Source organism: Vipera berus (assembly GCF_964194415.1).
Source record: "Vipera berus genome assembly, chromosome: 1".
NCBI classification, from domain to species: Eukaryota; Metazoa; Chordata; class Lepidosauria; order Squamata; family Viperidae; genus Vipera; species Vipera berus.
The window spans coordinates 76491651-76510212 of NC_138202.1; the positions used below are offsets into that span (position 1 = coordinate 76491651).

Here is an 18562-nt window from a genome sequence, read left to right on the forward strand (position 1 = left end):
AAGTGAGAAGATATAAGATGAGAGCTGATCTTGTTATGGTTATATAGTATTGTGTACTTATATTCATATTAACGGACAAAATGGGTTATTAACTTCAAAATTCATAGTTCAAGAATACATAGCAAGGCAAGAATATTGGGGCTTCAGACTCAGAATTGTAGGTACAAGCCCTGCCTTTAAAATGAAGATACGTTTCTCCAGACCAGTATGGAGAAGAGATTTTCTCGAAGGTTCTCATGTCAGGTGTGATATTGAGCCATTAGTGGCTTTTTCTGCAGGGTGAGATTTGAAGAATGAAGATCACTTTAGAAAAATCGCTGTTAGAGAATTTAAATTATCTATCCCTTGGAGGAGCGATACTTATTTGGGATTTGAGGAATTAGGTGCAAAATATAGGAAGGAATGTCCTACTTGAATTTTTTTTAAAAAATATTCTGGTTCTGATTCCTTCTTGGAGCAGTTGCTGTTGGACAAGTTAGTTTATGCAGGCTTTTGGCCGTGACATGACAGCAGTTTTCATAATATTTTAATCCATTCTCTTGAGTTTCTATTCTGGAAGTGCTAGAGGCTTAACAGATTTTCTCATTACATCTCAGTAGTTCATTCTGTTTGCTGTGTTTAATCCCAGCTTCTTGTGTTATAATTTTGATCATGATATTCTTAAGGAAAAAGAAGATTAGGGAAAAACTTGCTTCTAAAGGGACTCATCAATGCAAGTAAGGTCTTTACGTCCTTACTTCAGTTCCCAACTGTTTACAATCCATGAATAATATTGAACAGAACAGTTGTAGTTGCAAAGCTTTTTCTACAGGTGCTAATATCTGGAAGGCAGGCAATCTGTTGCAAGCACAACAGAGAGCACTGTTGAACAGATGGCAACTTTATACCTCAGATATTAAAAGAAAAAGAATAAAAGTAGACATGGGCTAATTTAGCAAGTGAGGTCTGCAGCATCACTCATTGTGCCAAGTTAATCTTAATCACCAAAGCATTGATTGACAATCTGAAGGATGTAAGGTTCAATTCTCCTAGTGAGCAGAAAAACTGGGTGGAAATTATAATTTCTCACCCAATTGTGCATAGATGGCCCTTGTGACAGTGTTCATATTGTCTAGACAGCTTGTACACCAATTGCTTCAAGAGCTTAGTGTTGCCTTAATGTAGATCTGGACAGCATTTGCTGAAGATAAATTAGAGTTATTGGGGTGGGGACAACCCGATGGCTCGTAGACTTGAATATAGCAAGACAATTTTGGAAGTGAAGCCTGCTGCTTTGATTCTTCATTTTATTCCTTAAATTTTCCCCATCCGCCAAAAATCCCAGTTCATATTTATAGACTGAACACAGATTCAGTTCTCATGTATAGCTGGCCAACATACTGGTTGATTATAAGATGGGTTTAGCTATATAAATGTTAGAAACAAAGAAACCTGATCTGCAGGCTTTGATTAGGGCCTAGCCCTAGACAGTTTGGAATCATTTCATTTCATTTTCATTTTATTAAATTTGTATACCGCCCTTCTCCCGAAGGACTCAGGGCGGTGAACAGGGCATATATAAATAGAAAATACAAAAATTAAAAGAGAATTAAACAATTGCCCAAATAAAAACAGTAACAATATAAAAACCCATTAAAAACCCTAACATCCCCCATCAGGCCAGGCCAGCTTGTTCAAATAAATGGGTCTTCAGACCGCGCCGGAAGGAGCGAAGGTCCGGTGCCATCCGGAGCTCAACCGGCAGTTGGTTCCATAAAGCCGGAGCGCCCACAGAGAAGGCCCTCCCCCTGGGGGCCACCAGCCGACATTCTCTGACCGGAGGCACCCTGAGGAGGCCCTCTCTGTGGGAACGCACAGGGCGGAGGGCAGTTGACGCCGGCAGCAACTCTAGTTTAGATATGCAATTTATTAGGTGATTGAGCAAAGTTACTGTTTTTGATTCTTCCCTACCTCAAGGTCACGGGTGGGATAAATTAAAGAATAATCCTCATGTAAGCTGCCTTGGAACTCCTGGAGAGAAGGCAAAATAAATCCTAACTAGTAAAGAAAAATAAATTCACCTGCTGTTCTGCTGATCAGAGACTTGCCCTTTTTTCTTAGATGCTAGTGCTGCCAGTTGCAAATCCACATGTTTTGAAATGTGTATTACTAATTTAAATGGAATAGGAAGGCATTCATGTTGAGCTAGGCAATAGCAGTGACTGACAGGCTAGGCCAGGTCTTCTAACCTTGAAGACGGTTTATTAATTTGCATGAAGGTTGTAAGGTTGGCTGCTTATGAAGCCCTAGAGGGTTTGACAGTAATGCTCTAGTGAGTTGAGTGGAGATTATTATTATTTTTTTTGGAATATGTCAAAATTGTATCAGCATATCTCTGCAAGTTTTCTGACTTTTGCATATTCCAGTAATTTTTGCTCATCAGCATTTTTATGGAATTTAAACTTGTGATTGAAAGAGCATAAATTGTCATAAAGCAAAAGTCCTGAGTCCTTGAAGACTTTTGATAAACTTATTAGTATTACCGGTCACAGTCTTTATACATGCAGTCCTTGATTTACGGCTTCAGTGACTGAAATTACGACAGTGCTGAACATAGGATTTACAACCTGTATCCAAAGCTTCAGTGACCCTGCAGTCATGTGATCACAATTTGGGCACTTGGCAGTGTGCCCACCCTTACGATCAACTGCAGCAACTCTGCATTTGCCCCCATCCTTATCTCCCCCTCCCCCACCCCTTCCTGCTGCATTTCTTGAGCTTACCTCTCTAGCTAGATGCCCACAGACCTTGGGCCTCCAGCCTACCCCATTTATCTTGCTCCATTTATCTCTTCTGAAGATCACCTTTCTGAAAGAGCGACAGGCCGATGTGACCTGTGCCTTTCCCACCTCATGCCATACCGGAGGTTGGCATCCTTGTGAAAAATCGCACCCTTCTGAGAGATTGTGTGAATGGCATCCACCTCCAGAATGGTGCAAGATAGCCTCTCTGTAGGCTGCTTGTTGCATTGGCTGGGTGTTCTTTTGGATGATCTTCAGAAGAGGTAAGGGAGTAAGTTGTGATGGGGCAGGAGGAGGGACCCAGAGGGGGAAGGAAGCTGTGCAAGGGCTGGCTTGGGATGGGGAAGGTCCTGGAGAGCCACTGCAAGCCATGTTTCAGCCGGGAAGGTGTTACAGTGTAGGCCTGAGGCCACACAGAATTTTAAAGTCAATTTCGCAGCCTCTCATCAGTCTTGATCAGACATGTCAAACACAAGGCCCGGGGGCCGGATCCAGCCCGCAAAGTGGTTTCATGTGGCCCACGACGCCATCCTGGAAACAGTGAGGGAACAGCCCCCACTGCCTTGGCCCTGGCCCAGAGACCCTCCTTCTGCCAGAGACCCTCATATCTGTCCCACTCCTGCCCAGGCCCCCATAGGCACCCTTGATGCGAACGATGTAGAGCTGGCCACGCCCACCCAGTAGGCCATATGCACTCTAGCCACGCCCACCCTGGCCATACCCACCCGGCCCCCTGAGGGCAACCGCAATGCTGATGCGGCCCTCAATGAAATTGAGTTTGACACCCCTGGTCTTGATGAAAGAATATTGAAATTCAGAATACTTCCGTAACTACAAGGAGGGAAGAGGTTGGCTGGTATATGGCCTCCTTAAAGAAAATGTTGCTTTCTAATCTTGTGAAAAGATTTCAATACTCTGAGCACTGTTTAAATAGAGCTGCCAGAAGTGCAACCGGGCTGAATCCCTTTTGGAGCCCGAAGCCCCTTTATAACAGCCAGGAGCAAAAAATGTAGGCTTTTTTGTTATTTGGGGGGGGGTTGGGAAGCAAAATAAATACTTTAAGCCTTTTCCTTAAAAAAAAACACCAAAAAAACCCCCCAAGCTATAAAGCAGGGGTCTGCAACCTTGACAACTTTAACACTTGTGGACTTCAGCTCCCAGAATTCCTCAGCCAAGGTTGTCAAGGTTGCAGACCCCTGCTATAAAGCCATCCCTGACCCTTCTCATTTTAGACTAGTATTTTTCAAAGTTAGCGGCTTTATGATGTATGGACTCCAACTCCCAGAATTCCATAGCCAGCATGCTGACTGGGCAATTCTGAGAGTTGAAATCCACCCTATCATAAAGTTGCTAAGTTTGAAAAGTGCTGCTTTAGACTAGAATCCTTAACGCGTGCTGTGAGGCCTGTTGCTCCTGATCTAAATATTGCCATTATTGTTGGAGCTAGCTATTTTTCCTAGTTCTGTCTAGTGCACAGGTCTGCAACCCGCGGCTCCGGAGCTGCATGCGGCTCTTTCAGCCGTCTCCTGCGGCTGGCAGTCCTTTGCCATGTGCAGTCCAAAAAAAAAAGTGGGACTGAAACAGTTCAACCAATCAATTCAAATATGCAGGGCAGGTGCATATCTCGCCTTGGCTCCACTCTTCAGTCAAACCCTGTTCTGCACATGCGCACATATTTTTTGCGGCTCCCAGTTTTTCCTTTTGTGAGGGAACCGGTTCCGAGTGGCTCTTTCACTGTTTCAGGTTGCTGAGCCCTGGTCTAGTGGGAGGAAAGAATATAATTTTGCAAAATACCTAAAGGAGATCTTGAGGAAGTACATTGTTTTCTCAAAGTCCTGAGGCAGGGACATTTTTTGAGATGGCGTGGCAAGCTTTTCTAATGTTTCCCAGTTAACTCTGCATGACGAGCACAGGCAACCATTCTGCCTGGGCTGCTAGAGAAACAAATGGCTGCGTACGCGCTTCAGTGCTCGAAACAACCACACTGAGATTTCTTCAGTGCTACGAGAAAAGGCAGTTGAGGGCATTTTAAGAAGCGCTCCTCTGATTGCTTTGCACAAACCTAATGTATCTTTATGCATCTTTATTATAATTTGTAAATATCATCTCTCGGATATTACTTGAGATTATAAATCTAAATAAATATTAGGCTGTTTATTTAAGGCTGTTGAGCAAATTAACTTTCAGTGAAATTGACCTGTTTGGAATTCCAAACTGTATAATAGATGGGATGCAGAGCCCAGACGTTGGTTAGTTGGTTTGTTGCTTTTGATTTGATGATACCGGTCTCTAGACAGGGACTGTAGATTCATGATGCACAGAGCATCTTATTAATAAACTAAGAAAAGTATTTAACTCAGCTGATTTATACAGACAGGTCAAATAATTTTTCGTTTAACTGCTATATAAGCAGAAGAGCTGATTATTCAAAATTAAGCTGTTAGGCAAGTTTACAACTGAATGCCCCCTTGAGCAACGTTCTCTTAATTTGTTTGGTACTCCTTGCCCCTTCGAGCCATTTTACAGGTTTCTGTTATGGGCAGGTTCCCAGGTATTGTTAGATAGTTTTGTATATAGCCTTTCATATTCCTGATACATCAAGGATTGTTCCCTGTACCTAGGAATTTTGTTCATGTCAGTTGAATAAAAACATTCTGCAAAGGATAATGTGCTAATCTTAATTCTGAAGAACTCTGAAGCCTAAGAGGGGTCACAATGAAGAGACTATCTACAGGCCCATAAGATACTAACTGGTATTAAGCAATATAAATGGGAATTCCCTTTTGAGACAGAGTTGGAAGTGTTTGAAAGGTCAGAGGTTGCATTTCAACATCCTTACCCCCCCAAATATGTCATCTGATGATACTGTGACATTACCAGAAATGGAATGATCTTTTTTTTTTTTGGTCTATGTTTTGCTAGACCAGAAAGGTACCAATCCATTTTCACTCTTTAAAGTTAAAAATAAATTAAGGAATTTCAGTATCATGATCTCAAGTGCTGGGAAACTGTAAATGAAATATTAACGGGGCTGTATGTAGACCGTAGGTTGCCTACCTTTGGTTTAAGTTCTTTCAGCAAAATTATATTTTGATAGTGCAGTTCTCATATGAATGGAACAAGGGAATTTTACAAGAGAGCTGGGCTGTTGAGGGGCTGATCTGCTAAATTTGGGGAAGAGTTTGGGTAATTACATAAGTCTGTGTGGTTAGACACAAGTATATGCACATGCTGGACATACTGTCTAAGGCGGGCATGTCAAACTGCCGGTCCGCGGGCTGGATGTGTTCCGCTGAAACCATGCCCACCCCATTGCCAGCAATGGGGGAAAAAGTCCCGATAAGTTGTGTGATGTCGCGAATTTGACATGCCTGGTCTAAGGACTGGTCTGTAGGAAGAGCGATTTATAGCAGTAGCTTCTGGGAACTTGTAACCAGAATGTCTGATCAGAAGAACAAACAGGAAAAGGGGTGGTGGTGGTGTTTTGTTGTTGTTGTTGTTTTGTTTTCTGAGGGAGTTGTAATACAGGAAGGAAGAGTCTGACTTCAGATTCTGCCAAAGGTTGGACATTGAAGGAGCAGCAGTGTGATTTGCCAGGTGCGTTCAGATATTTATTGTCATACCAGAAGAGTATGCTAATTATACCTGTTGCAAATTTTCCCTTGCTGAAGAAGAAGGAAAAAAGGACTTGATTTACCTGGGGGGGGGGCTTGAAAAAAATACAGATTGCACAGAGAATTCTCTATGAAGGCCAGTAGAATAATATTGTAGAGAAAGACAGGGGATACTAAAGTTGTCGAGAAACAGAGGAGACAAGAGGTGAACCCAAGGAGGAAGATGTCACTTCAGCGAAAGGAATGAACATATGGCAAACGTATAGAAACATCTTGCACGATCCAGTCTGGGTTGGGCACCGGAACCAGAGGTTTTGACTTCCGAGCTTTTGGACTCGAAGCTTTCCATTGAGAGCTGAAATAAGAATAGCATTACAGGACGTAAGCAACCATGAGTGATGTACTGTTTTTCTAGTGCATCAATTCAAGATACAGTTGAAAGATTACGAAAGGTCATCAAACCGAATGATTTAGTATCCATTTCTAGTTGTTGTTGTTTTGCTGAGATAAAAGGAATTGCTAGAAGAGAATGGACACCACAGGTGATCTTAAAGCTATAGGTGATAAGACAAGCTGAAAACACAAATGATATTTTCAGACAGAAAATGGGTGGTATAACATGGTTTGAAGCCCTAAAGCTTTAAAAAAAAATCAAAGAGGAATAAGAAATCTTGGGGAAAAGTCCCCGTGAGAAGAAAAAAAATATAGAAATGTTTTAAAAATCTTATATGGATGATTAGTGAATTCATTGACAAGCTGGGATACAAAAAGGAAATGTATAAGAAACAAAGTCTTATAATTAAGGAGTGTAGATGGCTAAATGAAAGGGAATGATTCCACTAAAGGAAGAATGAACAATTTAAAAATTAAGTTATAAAGGAGCACTTAAAAACAATGTGACCAATGTATGAGCTAGTGTGAATTGGTTAAGATAAGATTCTACTGTTAAGATTAACCTGAATGCTGTGAAAGTGGTTCAGCTTTATTTAGCACAAGTTTTCTGCTGTCCTAATCATAAGACTTTGGGTGGCCAATATATAGGTAAAGGTTCCCCCGCATGTGCGTGCTAGTCGTTTCTGACTCTAGGGGACGGTGCTCATCTCCATTTCAAAGCCGAAGAGCCAGCGCTTGTCCGAGGACGTCTCCATGGTCATGTGGCCGGCATGACTAGACGCCAAAGGCTCACGGAACGCTGTTACCTTCTTACCGTAGTGGTCCCTATTTTTCTACTTGCATTTTTACGTGCTTTTGAACTGCTAGGTTGGCAGAAGCTGGGACGAGTAACAGGTGCTCACTCTGTTACGCGGCACTCGGGATTTGACCCGCCAAACTGCCGACCTTCTGATCGACAAGCTCAGTGTCCTAACCCACTGAGCCACTGCGTCCCTAGTGGCTAATATATATACAATGCTTAATCTCTATAAAGTATTTAATGAAATCTTTCATGATATTCTTGAGATTAAGATGGATAAAATAGCTTGGCTGCTGTATTTATTTCATATTATGTATTTTATTTTTTTTTATCTATTTAAAGCATCCACAGTTATGTGTGTGAAATTAATGGCTATATAAATCAAATGAACAAATAAACGAGCAATCAGTTCAGCAGTCTGATGGATTCCTTACTGGCTGAATTCTTACCTAAACAATTCTTATATCCAGCATTGTCTTGGTGGGAAATACATAGTAGGGTCCTCGAAAATTCTGCCCTAGGTCAAAGGCAAGGATCTAAAATATGAAATAGAAGAATTGCTTATTTTCTGCCTCATGCCACTGCATGCCTCTGTTTGGGAATGCGAGGGTGCAGACAAAGAGTCTTGGGGACTTGCTGGATCTGCTTCAGACTGGAGTTACTGGCGTCCACACTGTTGGAAACATTTCCTCCAAATACTGTTATTACTATCTTCTCCTCAGAAGGCAAGCCAAGTAAATTAAATTTTCAGATGATACCTAGTAACTGGCTTATAGTAGAAAACAACAGTTCAAAAATAACACAACATCATGGATACTCAGTGGGATGATGTTGCGCTGTGACAAGTACAAGATCCTGCATTTCTGCAAGAAAAATAAATTGTATAACTACAGGATTGATAACCAGTGCAGTGAGAAGGATCTCTAGGTGTCACTGCTGGTTTTTTGGGGTTTGTTTTTTTTAGTTTTGCCAGCAGCCCATTCCTATCTGTACATTTTCCCCTGCTCTCTGCACCTGTGTTATTATCTTATCATGTAACCATAGTGAATCTCACATGTCCAGCTATGTTATGGTTTCAGATTGTTTTGTGCGCATGTCTAGAAAGAGTTTCTCACTTTAGTTTCTCTTTACTTTCTATTCTGCCTGATGAGAGAACTTCTTTGATGTTCACCATGCGAATGAGCCACGGTCCATCCTCCTCTGATAGGGGAGTAATAATCTGCCCCCGACACTAGGAGTGCAAGTAGATCACTAAAAGAACATGATCAAACCGGGTGTTGCAGTGTTAAGAAGACCCGTGCAGTCTTGGGCTTCATTATCAGAAGCACTGAGTCCAGATAGTATTTCCATTGTTCTCAATGCTGATTAAACTGGGCACTACAGAAAAGGGTGATAAGGGATCTGGAAGTCAAATCCTATCAGGTAGAGTTAAGAGCTTGGCATGTTTAACTCATAAGAGTACAATGTAGTCTTCAGATATTGAAAAGGCTAGAGAATGGGCTTGTTTATGTTGCAACCAAACCAAGACATGGCCCATCATATTAAAATTAAAACAATGGAGATTCAGATTGAAAATTGGGATTTTCTTGATGGCAAGAGCTTTTAAGTAATGCAGTGGCCTAACTTAGAACTAGGGTAGATTTTAACATTCCTGAAGGTTTCAAACAGGTTTGGATGTTTCAGTCGATTCCTGCACTGGGGAGGGATTGAACCAATTGATCTGTATGTTGGGTCTGGAAGCCTATTACTAACAATCTCAACTTCAGCATTGGTGTCATACTACGGACATACATCCTCCTGTCAGCAGTCAGGTCATTGCATTTTGAATCAATTGCAGCTTCTGAAACATCTTCAAGGACAGCCGTGAGCAAAGTATATTGCACTAATCTAATTCTGAGATGATAAGGTCATAAGTTACTGTTGCAAAAAGATTGGCAATTGGCCTGTGGTGTGTAGTAATAGTGATTTCCTGCACTCGGCTGGGGTGGGGGGGATTTGCAGTGTATTTTTTTAATATTATTTATTACTCATTATAAACATGGGTAACTCAAATGTATTCAAAAACAGCACATAATTTCCTACTTTTAGAAATTAGACTAGCTCCTCACACAATTATATTCCAATCTTGAAAGTACTGTTGTGCAGAGAGGAAAAAAACTTGAAAAATATATGCAGAAAGCTTTGCATAAGAGCTTCCCAGGCACTTCTTTTGACACTATATGCTCTATGCCAGGGGTCAGCAACCTGAAACAGTGAAAGAGCCACTCGGAACCGGTTCCCTCAGAAAAGGAAAAACTGGGAGCCGCAAAAAATGTGTGCACATGCGCGTACATGCACGCATGCGCAGAACAGGGTTTGACTGAAGAGTGGAGCCAAGGCGAGATATGCACCTACCCTGCATATTTTTTATTTATACAGGGATAAATTTAATCTTTTTTAAACTTGGTTTTTAACTTTTGTATTTTTGGTTTTTAATTACCCTGTAAACCGCCCTGAGTCCTCCGGGAAAGGGCGGTATATAAATGTAATAAAATAAAATAAAATAAATAAATATTTGAATTGATTGGTTGAACTTTTTTAGTCCCACTTTTTTTTTGGACTGCACATGGCAGAGGACTGGGAGCCGCAGGAGGCGGCTGAAAGAGCCGCATGCAGCTCCGGAGCCGCGGGTTGCAGGCCTGTGCTCTATGCTGTATATGCAATTAAAATATTTCTTATAGGATATCTAGGTTTTGTACTGGGAAAATGGTGATTGCCAAGGATGATGATAATAATAATAATAATAATTAATAATAATTATAATTATAATTATAATTATAATTATAATTATAATTATTATTGGAAGGGACCTTGGAGGTCTTCTAATCCAACTCCCTACTCTCTATGTGTATCATAATTTCTGTAATGCTCTGGTAATTCCATGATCTATTACATTTACATTTTTGTAATATTAAATAAAACAAAATTGTGTAAGAACTTAGTTAAGCCAGGAGGTCTATTTGGGAACTGCATAAACATGTGGGGAAGGAGAAAACAGACAATATTTTAATAGAATTGAAGTATTTACTGTACTTAGGGTGACTGTTCGGCCAAAATAAGCAAAAAAAAAATCAAAACAAAAGTATAATATTTAAGACATTCAGAATTTTTATTTTGGAGGAGACAAGAAACCAAAGAGGTAGAATAATGAATACTTACAAATTTTTTTTTGCTTTGTTTTGTAGGAGGCTGCTGGAATCTTCACTCATTTCACTCTCACGTTATGATGGGGCAGGATCCCGCGAACATCCCATCTATCCTGATCCAGCTAGGTAAGAACAGAATTGGCTTCTGTGTAATTGTCCTGATAGGGCAATAATTGTAGGATCAGACTTATTGTGTATATGAAGAACAATGGAATTAAGCCAATCTTTTGGAATCTGGAAATAATTATTTATGGCAGTGAAGAGGGAATAGCACAAATGTTTAAGATAAGATAAGATAAGATAAGATAATCTTTATTGTAATTTTTTACTGTGGGGACAATGGCACACATCAAAAATGAAATTTACTTGCCAGCTCTCAAAGTAAAACTCATACGTGACACACACCTAAAACAGACTATAAACAACATATGTATAGACCCACACCCCTACATATACATAACAATAAAATACTAAATACTGTCCATCTTGAATATATAACGGAAGGAGGAAGCTTGAGAGTTCACAAGGTTAAGGCTGTATGAAATGAAACTATGGCTGAATCTGGATGTTCTGCTATGGATACCACGAAGCCTCCTCCCAGAAGGTAACAAGGAAAACAGGTTGTGAAGAGGAGGATGAGTAGTGTCCCAGATAATCTTACGGACCCTGTTCAAACAGGATCCGTCCTGGATGGGAGGGAGGGAACTGCCAACAATCTTTCCGGCCATCCTTACCACACACTGCACCGCCTTCCTGATGGGATTGGATTTTAGGAACTGGAGTAAAACTGTGTCCTTGCTTTTAATTGAGAAATTAGTTTTTGTAGTTCTTTATATTAAATAGAAAGGGGATCATCTGATGGCAAAATAGAAGGATCCCCACCTACAGATATATTGAATAAAAGGTAAAAATGCCTATGAGATGTGAGAACATCTTTGCTTGTTATAGTCTGTTGAAGTTTTACCCAGTTCTTTGATACATAATGTTGTTTCTTCTCCTTTAGAAATCTTGTGTAAAGTACTGAGATTTTTCCATGAAGAAAGATGATTATATATTTGGGCATTCCTGTAAGCACAAATTACCAGTACTTTAATAGCAGCACATTTTCTGTTAAACTAAGGTTTAAGTAGTTGGTTTGAATGAAGAGGGCATGGGAGTTGACCAGGTTTTAGGTATTTTTAAAAACAAATGATCATTTGTTGGAATTTGGCAAAGTGTTACTAGCCGTGCTTATGCGCCCCTTCAGATGATTGACTTCTGGCACTTCAAAGAATTGTGCCATGGCCTCAGACATCTTATTAGACTATATTGGTTGGAAATGTCAGTAACCAGAGAGTCAGGGATTTGTAAAGGCTGGCTCTGCTTCACTAATTTAATAGTGAAGGATCTTTTCAGGAGTTAGTGGCTGTTTCACAGATGGAAAGCAATGTGGAAATACAATGAAGGGCAAAATAATTAAGTATTAAACTATAATCTAATGTTGAGACTCCTCCTGTTAAGGACTCTAAAAGGTTAGCTCGTCTCTGGGCACAGGTCCACTAAGCATTTTCAAATCAAATTTTGATATCATTTGTGACAACCTCAATTCTATATTAAACTCAGCATCTTTTGATTTTCATGAAGAAAGAATGGTTACTGAGGAGTATGGATGTTATAATACAGAAATAGCCTTGTCATTGGGTCCCATCATAGTATTAAATTCATTGACAAATAAGACTGCAGTTTGAAATTTTAGTTGTGAAATCTAAGAATCAAATGATCCCAACTACTGTTAATTTGGGAAGTATTATTATGAAATGGAAAATAAACATTTAAAAGAAGGAGTGATAGGGCCAATTTTTAGAGGGAGCGTAACAGGTAATTGATCACAAAAAAATTTCACAGGTAGAGATACTTCCTTCCCTGAAAGCCCCAGCCACCTTTCTGTCTAGGCCTAACAGAGAGAGTGAATAACCATTAAGAGTGTGTGTGTGTGTGTGTGTGTGTGTGTGTGTGTGTGTGTGAATGTATGTATGAATATGTATTAAAAGGAGGCTCTATTTCCCAAGTTTCTTGAAACAGTAGAATTTTATATTGTTGCATATAAAATATAAGTGTGTGTGTGTGGTTTATTAATGATATGATAGAAGTCTGTTAAACCAGAATTTCACTCTTCATTTTTAGTCCGTCACCTTGTTCTAATTCTGTTCTCAGCCCATGATTTGGCTAATCTTTCCATAAAGTTGGTGAGTCTGTGCAGACGCCTTGAAACATTAACTTCCATAGGGAATGCCTTGTGATCAATGATTCTAAAACAAAGCTCTTAATATTCTCCCCAAAAAGTGTTTCGAGTCCTGAATTAGCTGGAAGATCAATAGTAAACCTACAGAGCAAGTTACAACCTTTAAGCATGTAGACATTCAATTATTTACTCAGTGGATTAATTAAACAAAGGACTTTCTTATGAAATCTCCAAAAGCATCCTTTGCAATTATCAAATATACATGCCATACGCATGTAGCAGCAGCTGTCAAATTATTCAGAGTTAAAGTGCTGGGCTCAGTCTATATAGCACCCAATTATGTTTTTATAAGGATGCTTCTTGTAAGAAACTAAACAGTCCAAATTTTACAAGATTATTACCTAGATTTTTTATTGTGTCCTTACAGAATTAAGATGCATCTCCTTAGGATCAGTCAATCAGAATAGAGTTGGAAGGGACCTTGGAGGTCTTCTAGTCCAACCCGCTGCTCAAGCAGGAGACCTTATACCATTTCAGGCAACTGTCCATCCTGATCAAAAAGGTCAAGATGGCCATAAAGGTGTCACTGAAGCACCAACCCTTTTATTGCCCTCTGCTTGCAACATCTAGCTTTCATTCCTCAGCCACTGGTGACCTGGGCTGTGTCCTCTTCTCCAGCCTGGGTCCTCCATCTGACTGAAACTGAGGGACCCCTCACATCCAAACATCTCCCCCCCCCCAAGCTGCTTGTTCTTTGCCCCACTAAGTTTAGCAGTCCTGTAGGTCAGCCACTTTGGGCCCTGCTTTGTTAAGGACCCATTTGAAGCTCCGTTTCCTCAGATCCTGACTGAAGCAAATTCTCATTTCATTATGTAGTTTTGAATCTTCCTGAACAAGAAAAATCAATCTCAATGCAAACAAAGTCATCACTAAAAGTCAACATGGGTTTGTCAAAAACAGATCATGCCAGACAAATCTTATTACATTCTTTGACCAAGTGACAAAATTAGTGGACCAGAGGAACGCTGTAGATATAATTTACTTGGACTTCAGTAAGGCATTTGATAAAGTAGATCACAACCTACTACTTGATAAGATAGAAAAATGTGGGTTAGATAGCATTACCACCAGATGGATTCGTAGCTGGCTGACAGGCCGTACTCAGCGTGTGGTCCTCAATGGAACCGCATCTACATGGAAGGAAGTGTGTAGTGGGGTGCCCCAGTGCTCTGTTCTGGGCCCAGTGCTCTTCAATATCTTCATTAATGATTTGGATGAGGGGATAGATGGGGAACTCATCAAATTTGCAGATGACACCAAGCTGGCAGGAATAGCCAATACTCCAGAAGATAGGCTTAAGATACAGGAGGATCTGGACAGACTCGAACACTGGGCACTATTTAACAAAATGAAATTCAATGGTGAAAAAAGTAAGGTTCTACATTTAGGCAGGAAAAATCAAATGCATAGGTATAGTATAGGTGGTACCTTGCTCAATAGTAGTAACTGTGAGAAGGATCTCGGAGTCTTAGTAGACAATCACTTCAATATGAGCCAGCAGTGTGCTGCAGCTGCCAAAAAAGCCAACACAGTGCTAGGCTGCATTAACAGAGGGATAGAATCAAGATCAAGTGAAGTACTAATACCACTTTACAATGCTTTGGTAAGGCCACACCTGGAATACTGCATCCAGTTTTGGTCACCACGATGTAAAAAAGATGTCGAGACTCTAGAAAGGGTACAGAGAAGAGCAACCAAGATGATTAGGGGGCTGGAGGCTAAAACATATAGGGAACGGTTGCTGGAATTGGGTATGTGTAGTTTAATGAAGAGAAGGGTGAGGGGTGACATGATAGCAGTGTTCCAATATCTCAGGGGCTGCCACAAAGAAGAGGGAGTCAAGCTATTCTCCAAAGCACCTGAAGGCAGGACAAGAAGCAACGGATGGAAACTAGTCAAGGAGAGAAGCAGCCTAGAACTAAGGAGAAACTTCCTGACAGTTAGAACAATTAACCAGTGGAACAACCTGCCTCCAGAGGTGGTGAATGCTGGACAGCCATTTGCCTGAAATGGTATAGGGTTTCCTGCCTGAGTAGGGGGTTGGACTAGATGACCTCCAAGGTCCCTTCCAACTTTACATTATTATTATTATTATAATCTGGTTTATGGCAGCTTTTCTTTTCCAACATTAGCTGGTCTCATCCCCAATAAAACTAGTCAGCCTTTAGTAGATGATCTGGGATCTAAATCTCCAAACTGATGGGACTAAGTTTCTCACTTCCATCGCTAACCATCCCTCCTTGCTCCATTCCCAGATATTTTTTATAGCATTCCCCATACTTCACATAGTAGACTTTTCATCTTGGCCCAAATTGGCAAATTATTTATAGGGGCAACAACTAATAGATAAATCAGTATTCCCTATAAAGATTGCATTTGTGCATGTTCTGGTACAGAAGTGGGATCTGTTTCACATGTATTACTTGAATGCCGTCTGAACAATAAATGAAAGACGGAGCTCATAATATCAGTTGATAGAAAGTTATTGTTTTTCTCCTAGGTAAATGTTACAAACAAGGTTGCTAATTTTTTAACAATAGCCATGGATTGCCAAAATCATATGGTATCTCCTTTACACTGTAACTTTCTTCAGTCTTTTCTGTATAAATTTTATTTTATTGCTATTTTATAGGATTGCTTTTATATGTGATGTATTGCAATATTGTCTTTTAAATATTGATCATGCTCCAAAAATTAAATAAATAAAATAAAATAAATAAAAATAAGTTTCCCTTGAGAACTGAAAAATAATATAATGAATGGATTTCTGGTTGAGTTCCAACTGTATTATTTTAATAAACATATAGAAAAGAGGAGATAATGATTTAATAGAACTTATTTTCTTGTTCTCTTATTCCTAGAAATTTCTTACAGAAACCTATATCATATATAATTTGTTTCTTCAAGCAGTGTTTTCCACAAAGTCTTTGCTTAAGCCCTTTGTCCTCACAGCCTTCCAAAATGAGAGATGAAAATATGTAATGGAGTTTAGTTGTTTCATTGTTACTGTTGTTGTTGTTAGTTGCGAAGTCATGTCTGACCCATTGCAACCCCATGGACAACGTTCCTCCAGGCTTTCCTGTCCTCTTCCATCTCCTGGAATCCATTTAAGCTCACGCCTACTGCTTCAGTGACGCCATCCAGCCACCTCATTCTCTGTCGTCCCCTACTTCTCTTGCCCTCAATCTTTCCCAGCATTAGGCTCTTCTCCAGTGAGTCCTTCCTTCTCATTAGGTGACCAAAGTATTTGAGTTTCAACTTCAGGATCTGGCCTTCTAAAGAGCAGTCAGGGTTGATCTCCTCTAGGCCTGACCGGTTTGATCGCCTTGCAGTCCAAGGGACTCGCAGGAGTCTTCTCCAGCACCATAGTTCAAAGGCCTCAATTCTTTGGCACTCAGCCTTTCTTATGGTCCAACTTTCACAACCATATATTGCAACTGGGAAGACCACAGCCTTGACTATACGCACTTTTGTTGGGAGGGTGATGTCTCTGCTTTTTAGTGTGCTGTCTAGATTTGCCATGGCTTTTCTCCCCAGGAGCAAATGTCTTTTAATTTCTTGGCTGCAGTCCCCATCTGCAGTGATCTTGGAGCCCAGGAAAATAAAATCTGTCACTACCTCCATTTCTTCCCCATCTATTTGCCAGGAATTGAGAGGGCCGGATGCCATGATCTTGGTTTTCTTAATGTTAAGTTTCAAGCCAACTTTTGCACTCTCCTTCTTCACCCGCAACAAGAGGCTCTTTAGTTCCTCTTCACTTTCTGCCATTAGAGTGGTATCATCTGCATACCTTAGGTTGTTGATATTTCTCCCGGCAATTTTAATTCCAACTTTTGATTCATCTAGCCCTGCCTTTCTCATGATGTGCTCTGCATATAAGTTAAATAGGCAGGGCGACAGTATACAGCCTTGCTGGATTCCTTTCCCAATTTTGAACCAATCAGTGGTTCCATGTCCAGTTCTCACTGTTGCTTCTTGACCCGCATATAGGTTTCTCAAGAGACAAATAAGATGGTCTGGTACTCCCATCTGTTTAAGAACTTGATTGTTACTGTATGTAGTACTAAATAAATAAATTACACTATAAACTTGATTTGACAAAAGACTGCCCCTATTATTAATGGTCACTCTGTAAATGATCAATACCTGCATTAAAAAAATAATTGGAAATTGGGTTTAAGAATTCCTTAATATATATGTTTAGAAATTTTGTGACCTGGGCAGGTCAGTGTCTGCTTTAGATAGTGAAACATGTTAAGCTTTACAGAGCTTAAACAGAGACTTCACAGACTCTATAAACAACATGGAATAATAAAGAGAAAATTAGAATAGAACTTAGATGTGCTAAATTGTTAATAGGGTTTCATAAATAGTAATTAAGAAAATAGATCATTGTTCTTTATTTATGGTCTGTTTATTTTTTGTATATTGCTAAAAGTAATTGTTGAGATGGAGAGCCATATAATTTTTTAAAAATAAAATTGATAAAAGTAGAAAATATGAACTTATTTGGATTTGAGTAAAATGGGGATTAAAAGATGGGTTATGGAAACAAGATATACAAGTAGTCCTCAACCTGTAACCACAATTGGGATTGGAACTTTCATTGCTAAGCAGTGCTATCATTAAGTGAGTCAGGCTAAATTTTATGATCTTTTCTCCCATGGTCTTTAAGCAAACAATTAAGCAGTCATTAAGCAAATCTGGCTTCCCCCATTGCTTTGTTGAAAGCTAGCTGGGAACATTGCAAATAGCCATCATGTGACACTGCAACTATTGTAAATACATGGCAGTTGCCAAGAATCTAAATTTTGGCTACATGACTGTGAGGGTCATGTGATGATTGTATGTGTGGACTGGTTGTAAGTTACTGTTTTTTCAGTGCTGTTGTAACTTCAAACTGTTGTTAAATAAATTATTGTAGTCGAGAACTGCCTCTATGACTAAAATGAATGAGAATGATGCTGCTAATGGAAGAATGAGCAGTTAGAGAAAGATTGTTCTGTTAATGCAGATTGATGAAGAAGAGAAACATTGTAGGAAAAGTAAGGTGATCAATACATTGTAGAGATTAAATCAATTCTGTGGTTCATATTTACTCTGTTTATGCTAAAGCAACAGTGATCTTTTGGGAAATAATGAGTATGTTTTGAAAAGATCTCATCTATTAAATCAAGGCAAGAAAGTATTGAAAAATGAGTTATATGAAAGTTAGAAAAATCAAGATGATCGGGTTATTGATAAGCAAAATAGGTGACAATTTCTGAAATGTCACAGTTCACAGAGGTTTGCAATACAAATATTTGCGACCCAGTCTTCCAAACTCCAGGAACATTTCCTTAAAAATTGTCATACCAGCTTGTTTTATCAATGAACACTAGCTTTGTGATAAATGGGCTTTTGGGGATCAAAGTTCAATCTCTTGCTTTTCCGTTTAATTTATGAAAAGAATTATCATTACAGAGGAAACGCCATTAGTGATGCTACTGCTGTAAAGGTTGCACTCAACC

At 39.7% G+C, this 18562-nt stretch overlaps 1 protein-coding gene across 4 annotated transcripts in view; it reads left to right on the forward strand.

The window, feature by feature from the left end:
* AMBRA1 (autophagy and beclin 1 regulator 1) overlaps positions 1-18562 on the forward strand; it is a 165322-nt gene that overhangs the window by 42513 nt on the left and 104247 nt on the right. For all 4 annotated transcript variants that reach the window (XM_081315060.1, XM_081315062.1, XM_081315063.1 and 1 more), the window contains one exon: positions 10811-10897. In XM_081315060.1, coding sequence (XP_081171186.1) covers positions 10811-10897 — 87 coding nt within the window. The remainder of the gene's footprint in view (positions 1-10810; positions 10898-18562) is intronic.